This window comes from Clavelina lepadiformis, chromosome 6 (assembly GCF_947623445.1).
Source record: "Clavelina lepadiformis chromosome 6, kaClaLepa1.1, whole genome shotgun sequence".
Taxonomy (NCBI): domain Eukaryota; kingdom Metazoa; phylum Chordata; class Ascidiacea; order Aplousobranchia; family Clavelinidae; genus Clavelina; species Clavelina lepadiformis.
In genome coordinates, this window is record NC_135245.1 from 1132980 (window position 1) to 1154127 (window position 21148).

The 21148-nt window shown below is 39.1% G+C and overlaps 1 protein-coding gene across 2 annotated transcripts; it reads right to left on the minus strand.

Annotated features, from left to right (window-relative positions):
- Nucleotides 1-250: 250 nt before the first annotated feature.
- On the minus strand, nucleotides 251-18381 carry LOC143462761 (cytoskeleton-associated protein 5-like). Of its 2 annotated transcripts, XM_076961024.1 has the most exons (43): nucleotides 18207-18381; nucleotides 16997-17187; nucleotides 16624-16827; nucleotides 16063-16234; nucleotides 13988-14117; nucleotides 13816-13916; nucleotides 13640-13756; nucleotides 13353-13547; nucleotides 13043-13207; nucleotides 12780-12908; nucleotides 12446-12577; nucleotides 12275-12348; nucleotides 12003-12156; nucleotides 11251-11402; nucleotides 10571-10697; nucleotides 10313-10465; nucleotides 10118-10243; nucleotides 9870-10006; nucleotides 9500-9674; nucleotides 9294-9407; nucleotides 9034-9165; nucleotides 8516-8722; nucleotides 8059-8280; nucleotides 7729-7845; nucleotides 7224-7373; nucleotides 6854-7057; nucleotides 6579-6714; nucleotides 6217-6410; nucleotides 5494-5666; nucleotides 5085-5252; nucleotides 4770-4872; nucleotides 3943-4046; nucleotides 3516-3624; nucleotides 3098-3285; nucleotides 2913-2982; nucleotides 2707-2787; nucleotides 2405-2548; nucleotides 2022-2132; nucleotides 1787-1876; nucleotides 1511-1652; nucleotides 1212-1300; nucleotides 931-1089; nucleotides 251-700 (listed from the first exon to the last, which is right to left on the minus strand). In XM_076961024.1, exons 1-43 carry the CDS (start codon nucleotides 18261-18263, stop codon nucleotides 560-562), a joined length of 6039 nt encoding a protein of 2012 aa, XP_076817139.1. In that variant the 5' UTR covers nucleotides 18264-18381; the 3' UTR covers nucleotides 251-559. The 2 variants fall into 2 exon arrangements, with proteins under 2 accessions (XP_076817139.1, XP_076817140.1); XM_076961025.1 differs by lacking the exons at nucleotides 16063-16234; nucleotides 16624-16827; nucleotides 16997-17187; nucleotides 18207-18381 and adding an exon at nucleotides 14334-14898.
- Nucleotides 18382-21148: the final 2767 nt, after the last annotated feature.

Genomic DNA, 21148 nt, shown 5'->3' on the forward strand with positions numbered 1-21148 from the left:
TATGAACGACGTTTGCTCCAGTGGACCTGGTAGACAGTTCTAAATTCGGGCAATACTGTATAAAAGCCAAAATTAAAAATGTGTGACAATCAGAACTTGCACAAAGACTAGCTCCGTAACCGGGGCTCGAGCGATGAGGAATAATCGCCGAGCTTAGGTTCTGCAAAAGACTCTCCTTGGTCCGTATCAGTAAGATTAAGATAAAGATTATCGTACAATGTCGTTCAGCTCCAGGCACCAGACAAATATGCGCCATAGTCATATTTATATTCAGTATTAATTTGAAACGTAAAGACACGACATTTGAGACAGAAAACGGTCACAGTTGGAGCAAAGAGAGATCTGTAGCAACCTAATTTAAAAGTCAAGCACAACAATGAGAAACTAGCAAGGAAAAGAAGAAGTAGCAACTAGTTTATTGCCAGAACTTTGCTGGATTATTCAAGGGCAGTGGATATATGTAACAACATGTCACGTTCGATGGTACGATTTAACACCGACATGGACTATTTCCTATAAATCAGAAATAGGCTTCCATTTGGCAAATGCGAGTTGCGATCTAGGGCCGCGATGAACTTTGTTTAATTTGCTCCAGGCGTCTCTTCAAGTCCGACAAACTCGTTGAAGTGCTGCCAGTCCGTGTAGGTCCGCCGCTAGATGGTACTGGGGAGCCAGAAGACCGGGAATTTTGCGTGAGATCCTAGAAAATCACTTTCATGACAAAAACAAGGAATCGGTCGTACACGAAGAAATTTTAAGAGTCCGCGACTTTTAAAGACTGACTGCTAACTTTCTGCTGTAGTCGCAGAAGCATAAATTTTGAGAGGCAATTGGGGTAATTTATGAGACTGTTTTGGTGCTCGAAAAGACCTTAAAAAACACCGGCCACACACATTACGGAACACTTGTACAGATATCATCAAGACATACCATAGAACGATAGGCGAGTGTGCCGGGCTGGTTCAGGGTGTTAGTGTTGGGTGCAAGTATTTTGTTGTCGGCGTTTCCGTTCGTTGCTGGCTCCATGCCCAGTTTAGACCGGACGCCTTCCTTCGTCAAGGGCTCCAGGCCACACGTGGCACGAAGTCGCTACAACGAATACAGAAAGATTATACGTATCCGGTTGGAAAAAACTTGAAAATGTAAATATGCTATACACTCGACTCAACCAAAGTGCATAGATAGCTGTTAGGTAGCTAGTAGCAAGTTACATTCAATCGTTCCCAGTATTCTTTGTCAGAGACGTCAGCGTTGCTTGCCCGTGCCGAGGGAAGTGGGGTTTTCGGAGCGCTGATCAAGCCTGGAAATATCGAAGTAAATGTTCCGACAGAGTTCGATAAAAATCGGGTGCGCCATGCAGCGTTAATCATGGACTCAAAACCAACGACAAGGCATAAATACTTTACTGAAGCCGTTTCTAAAACGCTAAAACATGCGGGAATGAATATAGGCCGTTTAATTTTTTCGACGCCTCTCAAACAATTTTATTCTAATGGAGCAATGGAGCCACCTTTCGATCGTTTCTCCTCCTCTATTTTCTTCAAACCCCTCTTGACGTAATCTCGGAAAAACTCCACTTCCAAGCTATTGATACGTGGCTCGACGTCATAATGAGGATTCTCGCATTTGAACTCGTATAACTCCAACAAGCCCTTGACGATGAAATTTATTAATTAACAAGTTAAAGCAACTAAGATATTCCCAGACACTTTAAATGAGAAATAGCTTTGTTTAAACTACGTCCAGTTGATACGAGCAGTTAGTCGGAGATTCTGCTCGAACTGACCTCTTTAGTGAGTTGTCTGTCTCCTATTTTCTTAAAGATCGAGGAGAGTTTCGCGTCAAGGCTGACCCCGGTCAGCACGCCGATGTTCTCCTGATAAACGAGACAAGATAGTTTAAAATCAGGGCCAAGTTCTGATGAAACTCAACTTTGACCATGACCGAGTCACCGTGCGCAAGCTTGACAAATTACATAGAAATATGGAGGGAATATGTCGTTCGTATGATTTCTTTCTTACTTTCTTGTCGGACTTTTTAAGAGGAATTCTCGTAGATCCGGTTTGCTTCCGGATGATGGCAACAATGCCCGATTCTTCCGGGTGTGGGATCATATCGAGTTCCTCCATGATCTAAAGAAAAGGAGGTTGAGGGCACCGTATCAATATTCAAAAAATGGATATCTCCGTATCGGGGCTTTGCCGCCCCCGTCCTTTCATTGTCTGTGAGCGCGCTTCTTTTTTGACCGCTCTACAACGAGGTTAGCGCCATACTTTTCGCCCCCCCCACGATCAATGGCGAAAAAGCAAAACAATACGATAACAACAGGTCGACAGCATCTAAATTTTAGTTCCCACAGGTGCACCACGTCACAAACTACGAGATACCGCTTATGACGAAGTACCTTTGAGCCGAGATTTTTGCACAGAATCAACACGATGGTTTTCATCGAACGAATCGGCATGTCCGTTTTAAATCTTTCGTATACGGCGTGACCGCGTGGGTACGCCGACCAATAGCGATCTATCTCGGACAAGACGGCGGCAACCTACAAGAAAAACACCCCAAGAATATAATAAGCAAATACTGAACAAAAGTTATTTACCACGTCATATGCGACACAGGGTCACTAGGCAATGTCGTGCGTTTGAAACAGCGTTGACAATGAACGCTTTAAGATGGATGCAAAATTACAGTATAAGCAACCTGTAGTGGCTTCTGAGTAAAACCGCCTTGTTCGACTGGCGCCAACAGCTGGGGCACCTGGCGACCTAGTTTCCACAAGCACTGTCAAATGAAAACAGTCGCGTAAATGCAAGCGTGTTAAAAGATTTATACGACAAGCCGCGCACTAAAACCACAACACTCAGAGAAAAAAACCATTTTAGATATTCTAAAAAATTTTGCCATACCTTCACTACGAGGTCCGCGTATGCGCTAGAGGCTCCTTCCATGCTGTCTTGCTGCACCTTCACGGTTGCGCTAGAAGCAGTGACATTCTAATTTACTCCACTTAATCGACAATAAATGAAGCGGTTTATTCTATGCACCTGGCTGACGTAAATTAAGTACACACGTAACAAAGAAGCATTGTTACCACATAATGGCGGTAGGGTCACAATTCTCTATCATGCGTAACACGAGTAGATTCAAGATCTGGGTGATCTTGGTCGTTTGAAAGAGCTGAACAAACTGCTCGTTTATCATAATCTGTATCACAGCTCGAAGCATGTCGAATAGCACGTAAGTGGACGCCTTGGATGCGAGCTTGGGCAAGTCGAATACCTTGGAAATATTAACACGGGGTTTTGATTCATAATATTTAGTTTTGTTTAAGCTGATTCCACACGAAGATTTCTTGCCAGCGACTGAATTGAACAGACGTAAAATTCGCTGGTGGAAAATCTCCGCGTGTATCCAGCCTAAAGTTGTCTTTGTATCACACAGAGTTTACGTTATCATCTGTAACTAATTTACGACAAATGTATTGTTACGAAACAATGACGAATTATTACGGCGGCGAGAAACCCAAAGTGGCTCTTGCAGAGTGACATGAAGCTCTCTTTGGTCATATTCGGGTCGCTTTGAACAGCTGGCTCCGACGACACGATCATGGGAAGGTATCTGTGATGGAAGACAACTCGCTGCAATAATTTTGACCCAAAAACTGCACTAAACCTCGTGAAGAACAGCAAACGCCATGGTGACGTCATTTGAATCAATCTACTTAGTAACTGTATGACGGATGTGACGTGATAGAGCACAATAATCATCAACAAAGTTAAGTAACACTGTGGGTTGACGTTTAGACTAGCAGCATTGAATTTAGACCAACAAACAACAAAGCTATCCCGAATAGCACTTTCCATAACCGGCAATGACCGCAAAGGAAAACGTATATCAAGTAAGTCGGTGCTTCCCACGAAGAGAATGCGGCCGTACCTCTCTGACGTCATTCGTATCTGCGTGGTGCAAGCGGAGAGCAACTGATCTATCTTGTCTTCAAGAAGAGAAATCTTCTCCTTATGTTTGACCACCTCGTATAGCTGCAAGAAAAAAGCATATAATATGTCTATGCGGTTATTCGTTTAGAAAAGTGGTTTTCAACCTGGGGGTCGCGACCCCCGGGTGGGTCGTTTTCCTTTTCTCTGGGGGTCGAGAAGACAATTAAATAGCGATAATTATTACGAGAATGCCGATTAATAAATGCCAATTCAATAAATGAGTATTTTTTTCAACAGAGTGGTATCATAAGTTATGTTAATTTTAATTATACTTTTTGTGCTATTGCGCATACAAAAATGTATTACATATGCCTGAATGAATTTTTTAGAAAAGGGTCGTTAGTTACATTGTTGGGTTGTTAAAATGGGTCGCGGTATGAAAAAGTTGAAAACCACTGGTTTAGAAGGATGGTTCCCAACCAGGGGTGCAAGTAATAGAGAGGTTGGAAATATCTGGTTTGAAAGAAACTCTTTAAAAAAAATGCAGAGACCCGTTCTCTCAAAACTTCACAGTATAATTTTTCATGATCTCTCGCCCATGCAGTGAGCTTTGGTTTTAAGTTTACGTTCTGATAGATCAAGAGCTCTTAATATAGTAATCATCGTTATATTTAGAAAACCAAAGGCTGAGTTACCGGAAGCTCCGACCCTAAGTGCCTCATAAAAAATGGCCCTGAAGTGAGTAAGTTCGCTCAGATATCGTGACGTTCATTCAACGCTTTTAAGTTTTGACCAAACTTAGAGCATTTATCGACAACGTCTCACCTCGTGTATCGCTGTTATGGTAGAGTCCAGTTGCAGACTTGATAACTGCGCAATAATCAAGTCTAAGGCCTGGCCAGCATGTGAAGATACAGAATCCCCTTGCCTTGAAGACAGAAGCAATTGAATATGCTGTTTTCAAGATGTGGGCAAACTTCCATTTTAAGCATTAAAGAAAATGATTTAAGCAAGCAATGCTCATAACAGAAGACATTTCCTGTTGTTCTTGCCACAATGCCAATGTGACGGAACAGAATCAGAGCAGCGAGAAACATTTGACGTAATAATCAACACTCAGTGACGTTTTTTTAAACTCACTCGTATTTCCTCAAGTAATCGGGAATTTCCAAGGGTTCTAGAAGATGGTCAACGTTAACGACAGGCAGCTCAGCGATGCCTCGTCTAATTTCTTCCGGAATAACAACCTCGTCGTGGCCGTGCGAGCCGCTCGATCGAAGCTCGCGCATCGAACTCAATGAATTGCTCCTGGGATAATGTCAAGTTATAAAACGGGATCCAATTACCAGGATTTTGTTTGAAAAAGTGGTGATTCGGCATAAAACCGTGAGATCGTTAATTATTAATATTCATTTATATTTTAATTATTACATCTTTCCTGCATAATTTTTCCACTAAACAATAAGCACACAAACAATGGACCTACTTGTGGACTACGCTACAAGCTAAACAATAACTACACTTGACTAATCAATAAGAATAAATTTACTTGTCAACCACAGGAGCCTGCTGTCTTGACAGGTTGCTAGGCAACGATCTTGTTTCCTTGACCGTTTGCCCTGAAGTGGCGGCGACTGGTTCTGGGGCCGCTGGCGGCGCCTCGTTGTACTTGCCAGATCGTTTTATTCTCTCCTCTAGCATGCTCATGTCCTTCTCGTTCAGCTGGAATCAGTCAATTTTTTATTGAAATATTTCATAGGGCCGGCACCGGTGCGGATAATCCCGGAAAAGCAGGATAACATCTTTAGTTATCTGTTATTTGACTTTAAACCCGTTTAAGACGGAAAAGACATGGGCTGGGAAAATTTCTCCAGCTACCAGCGACGAGCTAAGAGCTCTTAGCGACTAATGTTAGTCATCAGCCGTAAACGAAGATGTAGGAGAGAATTTGAGCTAAATGTTCAGTAATCCATCAACTCTTGGAAATTTTCTGCTATGTTAAACATTTCTGTACTTGGATAGATTGTTTCCCTAATAAACTTTGGAGTCTGGCATGACATATCTTGCTAATGCAACACTTTTCATCACATTTCTTATGAAAAAACATTATCTTTGCCTGCATTTAACAATGTGACTTGCAATTAAGCAACTATGACAGCTAATCGCCAGCTTACGGCTGATGCCATCCAGCTAAGGCTGAAAAAAAATCGGCTAAATTCCCAGCCAACTACAAACGATATGGCGTGCCCTAGACATGATATCTGTCACTCACCCTGCCAACTTGCTTGTATACGATGTCTCCAGACACGTTATAAGCGGCCACGATGGCGTTGAGAGCAGAAGATCTTACGCCCTTGTCCCTGTCGCTGATATTTGTGGCAACTTCCTTCAACGCTTTAGCCGCTGTCGGTTGGCACACGCCTACCCCGTGGGTCGCGATCAGCAACGCGATTTCGTCGAGACATTCTGCAAGCATACGTTTGTTTGGTCACAAGGAGTTCTGATGTAGCAGTAAATCAACCAGCTACGGTTTTGAAATTAGTAAAAGTATACGTGTTTCAAAATTTAATGAAGTTACTTGTTCGAAATTAGAATTATAAAAGATAATTCTGAAGCACACAGATGAATATTCACCCGATCTCTGTCTCGAGTTCTTCGATTTAATCCCGTCCATGACGTGGTTGAACAATTTACTGGCGGGATAAACCAGAGATATCTGCTTCAGTGTGCCATGAACCGCCTTTCGTATGTTGTCTTTGTTCTCGCCGATCTGTGGAGATAGAGCCGCGCAAAGAAGTTTTATAATTGCACGAAATAGAAGCAAGTCTTGCTGTTTAATTAAAGCAGATGATAATACAAGGGTTGATTAACAGAACGTGCGCGCAGTGAATCACAGCAATATGTTCTACCTTTGTAATTAGATGAGGCACAAAAGCATGCACTTCGTAGTCGGTCATTCGATAATCATTTTCTATCAGCTTGTCAAAGAGAGATTTGATGTATTCCAGCGACTTGATGTGGACTGTTGTGTTCTTGTCGTAGAACTTCAGCGTAAACCAGCGCAATAGCACGTCAAGGCACTGCACTGTTGAGTCCCAATCTGATGACAACGCCTGAAAGAGGGTTAAAATGGATGAGACATAGCACGTTGATCATTAAACTGCATGCACGGCGTAGGGAGTCGCGTGTAGATAGCAAATGCATTTATGCACAGTATGTAGGGGATCTGCACGGGGTAGTAAGACTGTAAAAAACAGTCTTTGTGTGTTGGGTGCTTACCTGATTGAGCATTGTTATCGCTTTTAAGTGACGTTGGAAGTCGGCGTGAAAGAGCTCGGTGAGCAGCGAGGAGCCGACGCAGGTTGAGAGTTGTTGCTGAAGTTGAACAACCAGTTCTTCACGCGGGCTTGTGAAATTCCACTTTATCGTCTGCAGAGATTTCAATACTTACAATTGCGTTTGCAGCAGATAATCAGCAACTACACCGCTACAGTATAATCAACTAGTCACTAGTGTATGACCTAATTCCCTCCTTGGGTTGTCGAAACAAGAAATATATGATTAATGAAGCAATGCACTTGAAACATTCAAGTCAAAACATTACTATGTTAAAAGTTCTCCAATGTCAAATCAATAAGCAACACATGCCCAATTGCTACTAAATTACATCTTATGAGGTTGATTGTACTTAACTGGTCAAAAAGTCAAGAATAACAAATAATACTAAGAAGGAAAACTTATAAAAGCCAAAAAACACATCGTAGCAATTCAGTGTTGAACTGACCTTCAGTTTGGCTTCGTCCTTCATTCTTTGTTCCTTGCCATTTGCTAATTTCATGAACATTGGACTCGTGTCTTCTTCCTGCTTGGGCTTGCGTTGAGCTGATGTTGCGCGCTTCGCCTGTAAGTTAAAAAATTATTAACTTTCCAGTGTCACTGTATTGATGAAACCTGAAATAACCCTGAATAGAATTGTTTGATGATTATGCTCAGACAAATATAATTTTGGTATTTCTAGAAGAGCGAACAGGTGCAAAATGTTGTTAAGAAACAACCAACTACACTCCGTGTTTGAAGATAAAGAATTCTACATCTTCATCACATGATGACTTACTGAAGTTGCTTTTTTATCTTTTGTGGATTGAGCAGCTTTGTTGGATGCGGGAGGAGCAGGTTTCTGATCATCCACATCCAATTCTTCTTCAATTTTCTTCATGTCAAGTTTAACGGCAGGTGCGTTCTTAGGAGCCGAAGATTTTGATGATTTCGCCGGAGGAGGTGGCATCTCGTCACGAGCTTTATCAAGGAGCATGATGATGGAGGACTTTGAAGTCGCCTTTCAAAAGAAGATCACGGTGAAGAAAATGCAGCAAGGGATTCAAGTTAAAATGTAACAAGCTCATGTTGCTAAGATCTAACTTGTATTGAAGTCCGACCATGCGTCGTTTCAATTCAACTCCTAATTAGCAAACACAAGCGATAATTGTGTTGTTGTGCAATACGTGAGCCACTCATACATCATGAACCATTGCTAATGGCGACCAGTAACAAGTTGTACATCGAGCACTTACGCTCAGCTTTCCTGCCCCCTTCACCATCTTGTCATAGGAAAGATGCCGCATTATAGCCGGGATGCTTCCTTGCGCCTTCGCTCGGACCTCACCGCTCCGATCCTCGCAGCACGAATAAACAACGGGAACGCAGAGCTCCAAGCCCTCACGTGCATTCGCAGTAAGCTTGGAAGCGGCCGCGAGTTTCTCACAAAGCCAGTTCAGTAGCTGCGTGTTATCACATGTGAAATGCCGATTAATAAGGATATATCTTTGATAATGTAAGTTACTCGGAATAATGAAAAATGTAAATAATAAATTTTTAATGATATGCTTGTGCAGAAAAACAAATATTTCCACTACATGGCATGAGAACGCAGCTGTATTAAAACCGAGTAGCTTCAACAGTATTATCTTATTATAAATAATTAATATCACAGCCACCACCGTATGATCATATTGAAAAAGATGCTGACTTTGCCGAGCTGATGAAAGCAATGCTCAGTACGACTAACATATTAACAAGCATGCTAGGATACCTCAATTCTTAAGAAAGTGTTCTTGGTGACAGAGAGAGCCACAGAGATCGTATCGCCTTCCAACCACATAGACAGTTTACTGTTCTCCAACCAGGTGTTCATGCATTTTAGAGCTGCTTGTCGGAGTTGAGGCTTTGTAGGATAAGGTTTGCATTAAACTTGACAGTACTTGAGTGAAAATAGTTTATGATGTTCACAATAACTGGAAATTTTAGCAGAATTCACTTGTCTACAGAAGCCCAAGTAGAAAACCTTCTAACCTTGCTATCAGCCAGTACGTTGATAACGCTGGGAGCAATCACACCAACATACTTCCCGCAATGGGGCCCCAGGGAGGTAGCAAGCTGGCTCAGGATATTGAGAGTTGTGGTGAGCTGGAGGTCGAGATGTTTTAGAAAAAAATGAATCAAAATGTCCATCAAGTAAACAACAGTAACCTAGGCTAGTGTAAGGTTATCGTACTTACCAATATCTTGTTAGAGTCTGCAAGTCTCGCTTTCAAAGCACTTGGAAGGTCGCCGAGATCAGGAGCGACAAACTTGGCTTCGTTGAGAATTTCAGTCGTCGCTTCAAGCGCTTGTTTCCTCTCTTTCCAGTTCTTATCTGCCATTTGACCGATCAATGCGTCCGTAATCTTCCCACTACAGGAACGTAAAAGAATTTTAAAAATACTGTATTTAGAAATTTTGTTTAAAGCCACAAATTCATAGAATGTCTTCCCATTGACACAAATTTCTTGTTCGGAATAAAAATTTATATGAACCAAACCAACTTCTTCAACACTTGGAAAACAAAAAAAAGTCACAAAAATAAAGCAAGTGAAAAAACTTCCGAACTTGATGTTGACTCTAGGGACCATGTCATCGATATTGACTCCTCCTTGATCCCCAGCATCATCTTCCTCCTCATCATCTTCTCCTCCAGAAGACTTACGAAGACCTCGAGTCGGAGCAGGAGGACTTTGACCTTTCACCTGAAGAAATGATGCTTAAGTGAAGAAATTGTTGCCATGGACACAAACATATCAGTTTCTACAATACAGTTATTTATTATGGAACAATGGAAATTGTTGTGGAAACAAAACCTTTTCTATTTCCGCTTCTATTTGCTGCAAGAGAGCGGGCTTTTCACTTTCGAAAAACATTCTTAATTTTTCTCCAACATACAATGCAAGGGTTCCAATCATTCCAAGCGCAGCTGATCGGATTGTCTGTGGAAAAATTCAAACATAGACAATGTGGCTGAATTTAGAATTATTTTAATGTAAATGGCAACGTACCGGATTCGTAGCGGCAATAGCTGTTTTCACGTTCGCAATAATCTGCTTAAGATTCAAGCCCGAGATTCCGAAAGCCTGTATGGCTGTGGAAAGCCAATTTAATGATTCACTCTGTATTTTCGGGTTCTTCTGCCCCATAGAGTGGCCAAGCACCTACAACAGAGAAAAATTCATCAACCTTCAAACAGTTAAACTGGCAAGTGTTAATTACATCAACTGTTTGCCAGGTGACTGCAAATTTCGTGTTGAAAATTCTACCTGTTCAGCCACCCACGGAAACCCTGTCGCTTCAGAGACATCAGAGAGTGCGTCTTTAGCAGCACTTCCACATTTTATGTCTCCAATCTTGTCAACTGTCGGTATGATGCACAAACCACCTGAAGTCCTGTGATAATATAAATTTATCGATGCATCAGGCATCACAGCTGTGCAGGTTTTGAAAACATTGCATAAGATTTACAATCACAGATCAGGCTTAGGGTGCCTTTGAAAACTTTCGCTACAAGGCTGTCAGTTGTGGTGGCCCCCAAGGGCCACAACATGTGCCCATGAAACAACTTGTTGTGAGCCCATTTGTTTTGCAATGTTAATATTGATCACGGTACAGGATTGACAAGTATTTACATATCTTCAGAAAAACTGTCAATCAAGCCAGATTTTAAATGTCTTTAAATATAGCAACTGCAGCAATGAGCAAAAATGTACAATTGTACATGCTTTTAGTTGCATGTGTCGTGTGTTATTCATTTGGCCAATACTGACAAAAAAAGTTTAAAACAAATGGTCATTCAATAGTGATGTCCTCGAAATAATCTAGATTTAGAATCTGGCTCAAGCTGTTGAAAAGTAACAACATTAGCTCCAATGTTAAAATCTATGACAAATCTACAAATATTTCATACACAGTGTTGAGCAGATTAATTGGTTGTTGAAGGTACCTGCTGAATGAACCGTTCCTGGCGAGAAATGAGAGAAGTTTAAACTTCTCATTCAGGCAATTGAAGTTGTTGTCTTTCCAACCCGGCTTCATTGTGAGCAACTTGACAAAAGACTGGCACGGCATTTCACTTGGTGGGAGCATTTTAATTTTCTAAACAAATTTCTTTTAAATATTACAAAGACACACAGAAGCGACGTAAAAGCATGGTTGGTGCCAATGTTGTGCGATATCTGAAAATGGTTATGTTTATATAAAATATATAGGAACAAGGTCATATTTATGTTTAAGATGTACATGGAATAATATATCTTGCAATTACATGACGATGAAAGGGTATGTATGTATTACGGTTAACAGGAAATATTATGCATGATATGCATCTTTTTCAGTGGTTTTCACTGTAGTACAATCATATGTGTCAATCATCAATCATCACTGTAAGTATGTGTATTGTGTATGTACAATCATATCTGTCAATCATCAATCATTACTGTAAGTATGTGTATGTACAATCATATCTGTCAATCATTGAAAATCGAGTTCGGTCATAATGTCTAATTTCAACCCCAACATGATTTTTTATAATATATTTTATTTGGTGTAAAGTGATTATAAATGATTTCTGAAAAATTAGGCTCAAGGAAAGTCTTTTTGCAAAATTCCAATTAGTTTGCAATCCTAATCAAAACACAACTTCACAAATACTAGTATCACAGCATCCATTTGCAGCAAAGATCACAACATATATACCTGTGCGGCGACTTGCAAGCCGGCTAATCTTTCCTTCCAGTTGTTGTTCAAAATCTGCGCCCGTTCTTCATCGCTAATCACCTTCGCTATCATTTCATCGACTACAACCTCGCTCAGCTCTGCCTCTGGTGGTGGACCGTCACTCGGTTGACTTCTGATGTACAGTTTGAAAATTTTGTATTTTAAATTCATTGGTCTATTACCTACACTATACACAGTCACAAGAAATAACAACTGATAGACATCAAGCACTTTCAAATGATTTAACTTACTTTGCAGGGGCGGGTTTCGATTTCTTTCCCCCCTTCACAACTTTCTTCACTTCACCCGACTTTTTAGAAGCGGCCTATAAAAATCGACGGCATTGAACAATGGACGTTTGAAGCTAAGAAATGCTGGTTGCAAAAGAATTTATCAAACTAATCACAACGTGCTTCATATACCGACGAGCTGGTCGACGGTTTTGTTTTCTCTTTTGAGGAAACTGGTTTGGATGGAGGAGCGCTGGATGCTGCAGGTGGTGATGAGGAGGACTTGGAGGTGCCAACATCAACTTTTCCTGCACACTCATTAATCTGCATGGAAGAAGATTTTGTCAGTGAGTTAATGAAAAAGAATGGAAGAATACAAAATAAGTGATGTTTATTAATAAGACAATAAAAGATATTATTACACAATTAGTTTAGAACAGCCAGAATGGTAACACAGAATTAGTGAAACGTTCCACTGCCAAGGCAAAATCACATACGTGACATTTTAAAATGATTTGTAACAGACCTTGTCCATTTTAAGCTTGTCCAGATCAGAAAGAAACGCCATCATTTTGTTTTCACCGACGAGCTTGAATAATGTCCCAAGGGCCTGATATGCACCATCTCTCACATCTGCAGCGCCATGATCAATATTCTGAGAGATTGAAATCATTGATTAACGAGAAGCATAGGTTGTTGTTTCCCATGACAGAGAGATTAAAAAAAAACATAATTTCCCATGGTTTTGGTTCCTATGTTAACTCAACATGGCAGTAAGATGCAATATACCTTGCACAGAGGTTGAACAAATGTTTTAATCAAAGCTTTATTCATCACAGAGGCTTTTGTTTTGCCAAATGCACGAGCCAAAAACTGACCAACTCGGGCTCGAATTGTTGGATTTTTATGAGCTAATGCTTCCACACAGCTCTCCGATATAGCCTGCAAGTTTGTCTAAACACATGCCACCATTTATTAAACACAAATAAGGCCATGCTGACAGCAAAGATAAACTTTACCGACAAAACATAAAAAGATTATATGCTAATTATATGACGCAATTCATAAAAAATTCGGCTCGAATTAAATGACAACTTACCGTTGAATAAATAGCATCTGTCGCTTCCTGTAGGGGGTTGATCACTGTTACTTTCTTCTCCTTGAACCTTTCAAACATTCCTTCGAGGCAGACAATGGCATAAGGCTGGAACTTCTTTCTTAAACCTTTAGCAAGACCGCCAATACATTTTATGGCAATCGTTACAAGCATGATGTTCGTGTCCTTCGATAGAACCTGAAGCAAGAAAATGAAGAAATAATGACATTATAAATCCAGCTGTGAAGTCCATTAAGCAGCTAATCAAGTCTAAAATAGTCCTGTCTGACCTTCTTTAGTGCTTTGACAAGATCGGCGTAATCTCCAGACACAAGTTTAAGATTTTCAACGCACAATTTCTCAGCAGATTCAAGAGCTAGTTTTCTCTCTTGCCACTTTTTCTCCTCCTAGCAAGCAAAACACGGATGGAAATTGCTTTTCACAAGATGAAATATGTGTCACTTACAATTTGTTCGTAGAAGTTCTTTGGAAGTTTTGATAAGATTTCAACGGGCTCCAGAATATCGTAAGGATCAACAGTGGTGGGTTCCTCCATGGCTGCTGGACCTAGAGAATGGAAGCGTCCAATTCACATACGGCAGCTCTTAAACTAATGTTGTACGCTCCATCAAGTTTACCTTCTCCCCTTGCTTCTGCTACTTTCGCCTCCATCTTTTCTCTCAGATCCTGTTGTGACCTCATAAAGCGAGTTTGTGAGGCTTGTCCTCCAGCTCCCACCTTCTCCCACTCCTCCTCCAGCTCTTTCAACTGAAACAAGATGCAAGCTTTATGAGCAATAATAGCATACCAATGTAATCGGCGACTTTGGATGAATATTTAAGTCTGTTATGAAGACACGCCGCTTTGCTTATTGACAAAAGTATTTGTTTAAATCCAATTGGATTAAATTGATATTATGCTTAAACAATGTACAACGTGAAATTCATCATATTATTTCATCGAGCATTGGTCAATGCAACGTACCAAGTCTGCAACAGAACTTTTTTTATTAGCCACTATCAGCAAATTGCTGCTTTGTTGAACACATTCATGTGGTTTTTTGTTTTGTGTTGATTCATATGACATTGATCTACCAAGAGGCTTAACTGGTCGTCTGGAATTGTTGACGTTATTTTTCAAAGACTTTATTAAAGATGTTGGCTTAGGTTTTTCATGTTTCAAAACGTCAAGTTGTAAAATACGTGCAACTGCATCAAAAGCTTTTTCCCTTGTGGCATGAGCAACTTTTGGAAGTTTGTCATGAGCATCTTCAAGTGTGGGTTCTAAGGAGGGTAAATCATCTCTCATCACTGGTGTTTGAGTAAGGGTTTCTTCTTTTCTGGTATTTTCTACATTTTCCTCACCAGTCTCTTGGGATGATTGGATGCTGATTTCTTCTGCATCTTCGCATTCTTTCTTTTTCTCAGGAAAAACCGACTGAACGCTAACGATGCACTCGGTATCATTGGATTCTTTGCATTCAAAATATGACATCTTTGTTTCTGTGCTCCTTAGAGAGTTGCAGAATTTCTTGAACTTATCAATTATTTAGACACATTTGCTTGTAAGCGCTTTTCTGCTAAAATTTGAACAATGTCAAGGTTTTCGAAGATTATCTAAGATGTCTTTGAAACGATGTTCAAATATTTTAAGCTCGTCTGCTGTGTGTACAATGGCCAGTACAAAATGGTTGACCAGTAAAAAAGCTTTTATGCAAATTGCTAAATCATAAACTGTTTAGCCCGTCTACTTATAAAATGCTTAAAGAACAGTGGAATGGTTTTTTTGTACATGTAAATAAAAAATTGATAGTAAAAAAACAGCCTAACAATTTTTTATTGGCGTCCGGTCAACTCAGTGCACATTTGCTATCAACCAATTGGCCACAGCCCCATATTGAGCATCCCTGAGTGAGTCTATCTTCTAACAAATAGAACTGATTTACTTTCAGCATCACTCTTTGTAGAAGAGCTCTCTCATTACTCTCCTCACAATTCATATTTCAAGCAAAACCAAAGTCTATACAAAAGCCTTTAATAAGTTGGCAATAATAATGTGTTAATATTAAAACCTTCTTGCATTTTGGTGCAATTGTTTCAGCCTGGCACTAATAACTTCTAAAATTCTTTACAGTAGCATGCTTTCAATCATTCTGTTTCCGTCTTAAAGCTTCAACCTTTCTCCATGCCTGACATGGACTTGTAATTCAAAGTGATCTGTGGTAGATTCCATTCTTGAGAATAATGGCATTACTGCCTCCTGCTTCGTTATTTCAATTGAGGGTTTTTGTAACTCTTCTGCCCAGATAAAACCAACGCGTGTAACCACAAATACGCAATATCACATAACTGTTTGTTGTGTCGATTCCTCTCCACTATTTTGTAACATATTTCATCAGCAAGGGAAAAAGAATTGCTATTGTAATGATAAAAGCTTTTGTTGGTATATTGGATTAACAAAGGCTACATGGGAATTCCAAACATTAATTGTTTTCACTCATGTATCATGTTGTCAGCATCATACATTTGAAGCCCTTTAAACTTTTAATAAAGCATGGAGTGGTATTCAAGCCACGCTTCAATCAGATAACACATTGTTGAACAATGCTAAATATTTTGATAGCCCCAACTGGGCATAATTGCTATCATTAAAATTAAGTCATAAAAAAGTTTTGTAAAAAAATCACCAATTGACTTAGATATATGACCCTTACCACAACAGCGTTGATGGTTTGGAGTGGAACACGAATAGCAGGTCCAATCCAACGATAAATTTCAACAAACAAAGCTTTTGCCGACTCCCTTACGTTTTTGTCTCTGTGGTCTAATAGCTTAATTGTCTCTTTGATAATGGGCTTCACTGGCATAACCTTAGACCCAAATAAGCTACAAAGAAAACATAAAAAGTTCAACAGGCAACTTAGTGGTTATCTTTGATTCAACTTGTTTGGGCTCTACTCTGCATGTCTCTATTGATGCAAATGAGCAAAACTCCTGCAGTAAACCCATTCAAATGTCATTACTGAAATTGCTCTGATTATAATTACCTAGAAATTAGCATAATAGCCTATCCCAGTCCACTAAACAACCATTTTGTCGATTGAATGCCTAAATTCTTAAACAGAATGCAATCTTGGAAATTAAAACAAGAACACCATTATACGCCATAGCACAAGGTCAATGTAAAATATGACTGATATTAGTAAAACAAAAGTGCACTTTTAAAAGGTGATAATCTAGATAACCTGATGATGAAAAACTGAAGCCAAGTTTACCTTAATGCCTTCGTTGTGATCTCCAGACATGCGTTTACTATTTTCGGTTGTTTGTTGCCAAATCCTTTGATGAGTTCCTCTTGTACGAGCTCATTTTTGTCAATCTCGATATACATGAGGCAAACATCGGATCCTAATTCTTTCAATCGAGGTTTCGAGTTAAAACATTTCGCCACGATGCCAGATAATACTTCACCGCATGTTCTAAACATAATTATTGATCACATGAAGCAAATCTAATGCACATTGCCGTTGAACTTTAATCCAACAAAGGTAAGATATATTTTACACACCATTACATTCGATAAATACTAAAAAATGTTTTAATATATACAAAGAAATTTCAAAAGAAGGTTTTTTCTGCAAAACTTACTTCCCAGCAACTGAGGCGTTTTCAACAAAGATCAAAGCAGCCTGCAGGCCTTGTATTCTATTCAGTTCATTTGAATCAGTAACGAACTTTTTCACCAGGCCTAGATACTTTCCAAACTCTGGGCTCTTCTCATCGAACGTGGGAAAGTTTTTTATGCATTCCTTGTAACCTTCGGCACGAGCTTTCCAAGCCTAATTGGTGAAAGAAAATTACATTTAAAAGCTGCAAAGAACTAGCTAGCTGGGGATTAAAACATTTATATACAGTCGAATCCGCTTAATTCGGACACCGGATAACCCGGACAACCGCTTTATTCGGCCAAAATGTTCGGGAACGGAACAAAAGTAAAAATTGAACGTAAAAAACTCCTGTTAATTCGGACAATTCTCCGCTTAATTCGGACACAGGTTCGCAATTCCATCGTTAGGTTATGACACAATAAACAGTACTTCGTTCGTTTTAAGACAAGATTCAATTGCATTACGAGTGATTATGGTGAAACAATGACGATCGATGCAGTAACAATCGACAATGAACTCATATAACGCCGTGCCAGCTTCATAGTCGCTTTTACTTCGGTACAATTGCGTCCATCTTGTAGGACAAAATTGTACAGAAAAGTTTAGCACAAAAAGTGAAATTGCTCACTAAAGTAAACGAAGACGTTTTATGCGATCAGTTACTGCAGTATAGCGCAGCTGCAATTCATTTATTACGCAACACTACAGTATTTTAAATGCGTTTTTTGCCTTTATGCATGACCATGAAACGAACAATTGATTTTCCGCTTAATTCGGACAAAGCCGTTTCTCCGCTTAATTCGGCCAAAAGTGAGCGGAACCAAAGTGTCCGAATTAAGCGGAGTCGACTGTATATACAGTTGTGAAGTGGTCTAACATTTGTTTCCAAACAGTTTTTCATCCAAAGTAATAAAACCTTTTCATTTACATTGCTTTGCCAAGAATGTAAGGCAATACATATACAGAAGTAATATAAATTATATAGGATATTACAGTATATAACATAACCAAAATTTAAAACTCCTTATTTCTATAAGCACATAGTAGGCCTAGCGCCTTAGAACCTCAAATAAAAAGCTCATTACGCAAACAAGCCATGATGCCAAGTATAAAATATTTCCACATCATATGGAAATATAACACCAAACTTTATTGCATGTAGAAGGTTTGTGACATGAGATGTGACAGACCTTGTGTTGAACTTTCCGGTCAGTTGAAAGTTTCTTCCATTCTTCTTCATCTGCCATTGTCGAACAGTATCTTCGAACTTTAACCCAATAACATAAATTCTCAACAAAATAAATTACAACAAAGAAAGTTTCTGCTTAGAATAACATGTTACAAAATGCAACTACAGAAGAAACACAAAACATTTAAAATAACTGCGTTAAATACTAATCATATAAACATACAAGCTGTGCCTATGTCATGACCAACAATATGGGTCATTTTTATAAAGAGAAATATTTCAAGTTAACGTAGTAACAAGCAAAAATATGGAAACTAGTTACAGTAAGAGAGTATTTCCTCGTCGAAATGAAAATCGGAGATGCATTATAGGTTGCTTTTGGGTGATTCCACACAAAATCAACCAACCTTAAATACCCTTACCTTTCAGATTTTTTTTGTTTTATACGTGATAGGGTACAAGAATTGATAGGCTACAAAATGAAAAAAAAATTGCATTCTAGCTGAACTAGGTTTTATGATATAGGCTTTTGAAATTTTGGCACCTTTGCCACTTGAGGGCGCCCTCTTCTTCCTTTTTTGCTTCTAGCATTCACAGCTTTCATAGTATGATATAATGCTAAAAATTGGCAGGATTTTTGATTATATTCATTGTATTAAAACAAAATTTAATTTAACAATAACAGTGTTTAAACTTGAAAATTCAGACAGAGTTTTCACCCCAGGACTGTATATTCCATACAAGCTGACCGTACCGTATTAGCCTATAGCAGGGGTGGGCAAATTTGTTCAATGTAAGAGTCACTTGCAGAAAAATATAAACACCAGCGAGCCGCAAAATCAGTAATGATTGTCAATTTGGTTATTATACTATTAGTAGTCATTTTGGGATATTACTTTTTAACTAAAAGACCCATAAAAACATGTTGGTGAGGTGCATTTTGACAACCTTTGCCATAGAGTATAGAATCTATACATGAAAACAATGTCGGAATCGATGTCTAGTGTTACGTCATAAACGAAATCCTGGCCTAAATAAAGAAAAACTACACAGAAACTTTCATAAACGGTACTCTTGGTAGCCTTTACATTTTTTGGAATTTTACGATTCGACTAGAAGAGCCACAAAAAACATGCCGGAGAGCCGCATGCGGCTCGCGAGCCGCAGTTTGCCCACGTCTGGCCTATAGCCTAGCCTACCAGTTAACCAAAAAAATGTACATAAATCAATTAGCCTCATAGGCCCTGGACTACATCACTAGGCCTATACCTACTAACGTAAATTATAGCGTTTAAAACATAACACGACGTATCAACTCATTCGTCGCAACTTTCGCTTTGCAAAGTTAATGGCAAAAAATAAACAATGCAATACAATACCATTCCGAGATTCATTCACATCCCCAACCAGTCTAGCCTGAACCTGCCCCAGTCAAGTCGGCAAAACTCCCTCCTTGGTTTGTAAAAACTTTAAATGGATCACGTGACAAAATGTTGACAAATGCATTACAGGAAACATTTTTTGACATGTTTTGTCAAACCAACGATATAAAGAACATCATGTTCTTTATATCGTTGGTCAAACAGAAAAGAAATATTTTTGGAGAGATTTTAGGAAAATTTTTAAACCTAGTACATTTTGATTAAATTTTAATAACATTAAAAACAAAAATCTTTCAAGAAAATTAGCTGATTTTATAAGTTAAATTTTCATAAGTAAGATTAAAAATAAATTATTTCACCTTTTCCCAAAGTCACCCAGCAAGAAGTTCATTTACAACACGCATTATGAATACAACTAAAACAATAAGCAAGGAGCATATGCTACTAGTACTAGTCAGTGGCGTAGCCAGAAAAAAACTTGGGAGGGGGGCAAATATTTCATGAACTCAAGGGAACTACAAAGTGTTTATTTTAAGACACCGCCACCTGATGTAGAAGCCTATAATAGAGTATAGACGCAAAAACTTATAAGGGTTGATTAGTAGGAATGCGGAATCCAAATCAAGTACAATTACAATACCACGTTATTGCAAAAGGAAGGTTCTTGACCTCTAGCTCTTGAATATTACGACTTGTTATCAGCGAAGGAATGAAGTATATTATTGATTGTAGGCTATTGCTATAGCCAGGGTTACCATACCGTCCTTATTTATAAGATTTGTCCTTATTTTAAAGGTCCGTGTCTTAGAAAATATGTTTGTCCTTATTTCTAAGAAATGTCCTTATTTTCACTTTCGTCCTTATTTTTAGGGCGGAGGTGGGCACTTTTGTCCTTATTTTGGGCATTTTGTCACTTTACGATACCACTTTGTACCAAAGAGATACCAAAATTATGAACATGCCGATAGGGTCTTGTTTTTTTTTTTTGTTTTTTTTTTAGGAACATTGGTTGCGTTTTCTTGTTGTACACTGTTTAAGGTGGTATTCCTCGTTCATTTTCTAGTCGTCCTTATATTTGAGTTGAGACTGATGGCAACCCTGGCTATAGCTCTGCTCCAATTTAATTCTACCCCACTCAATCGGACCACGCAACTCCAAATACTATTTATTTCGGTAAACCTTTGCTTCTTAAAAGCGGTTCAAGCCTTAGACCAGGGGTGTCATACTCAATCGCACCAGGGGCCAAAACTCAAAACGTATTTAACGCCCAGGGCCGTAAGGATAAAACTTGATTGAAGGTTTCGTGACACGAGTACGTGAATTGAAACAGACAGCAAAACAACACAAAATTTTTGATGTTTTTGACGATTTTTGTCTGGGCTATTTTTGATTATTTTTCTCTTACGTCATTATGCTTCATTAATCTCCTTGCAAAAGCATTAAAGAATTAACAAACAATAAAGATAAAAGCAGCCCAGATTACAAGCGTTAGAATAAATCGATTTATTCTATCGTTCATAGGGCAACTACTGTGCTGCTGTATTGTGCGATTTGTTATAAT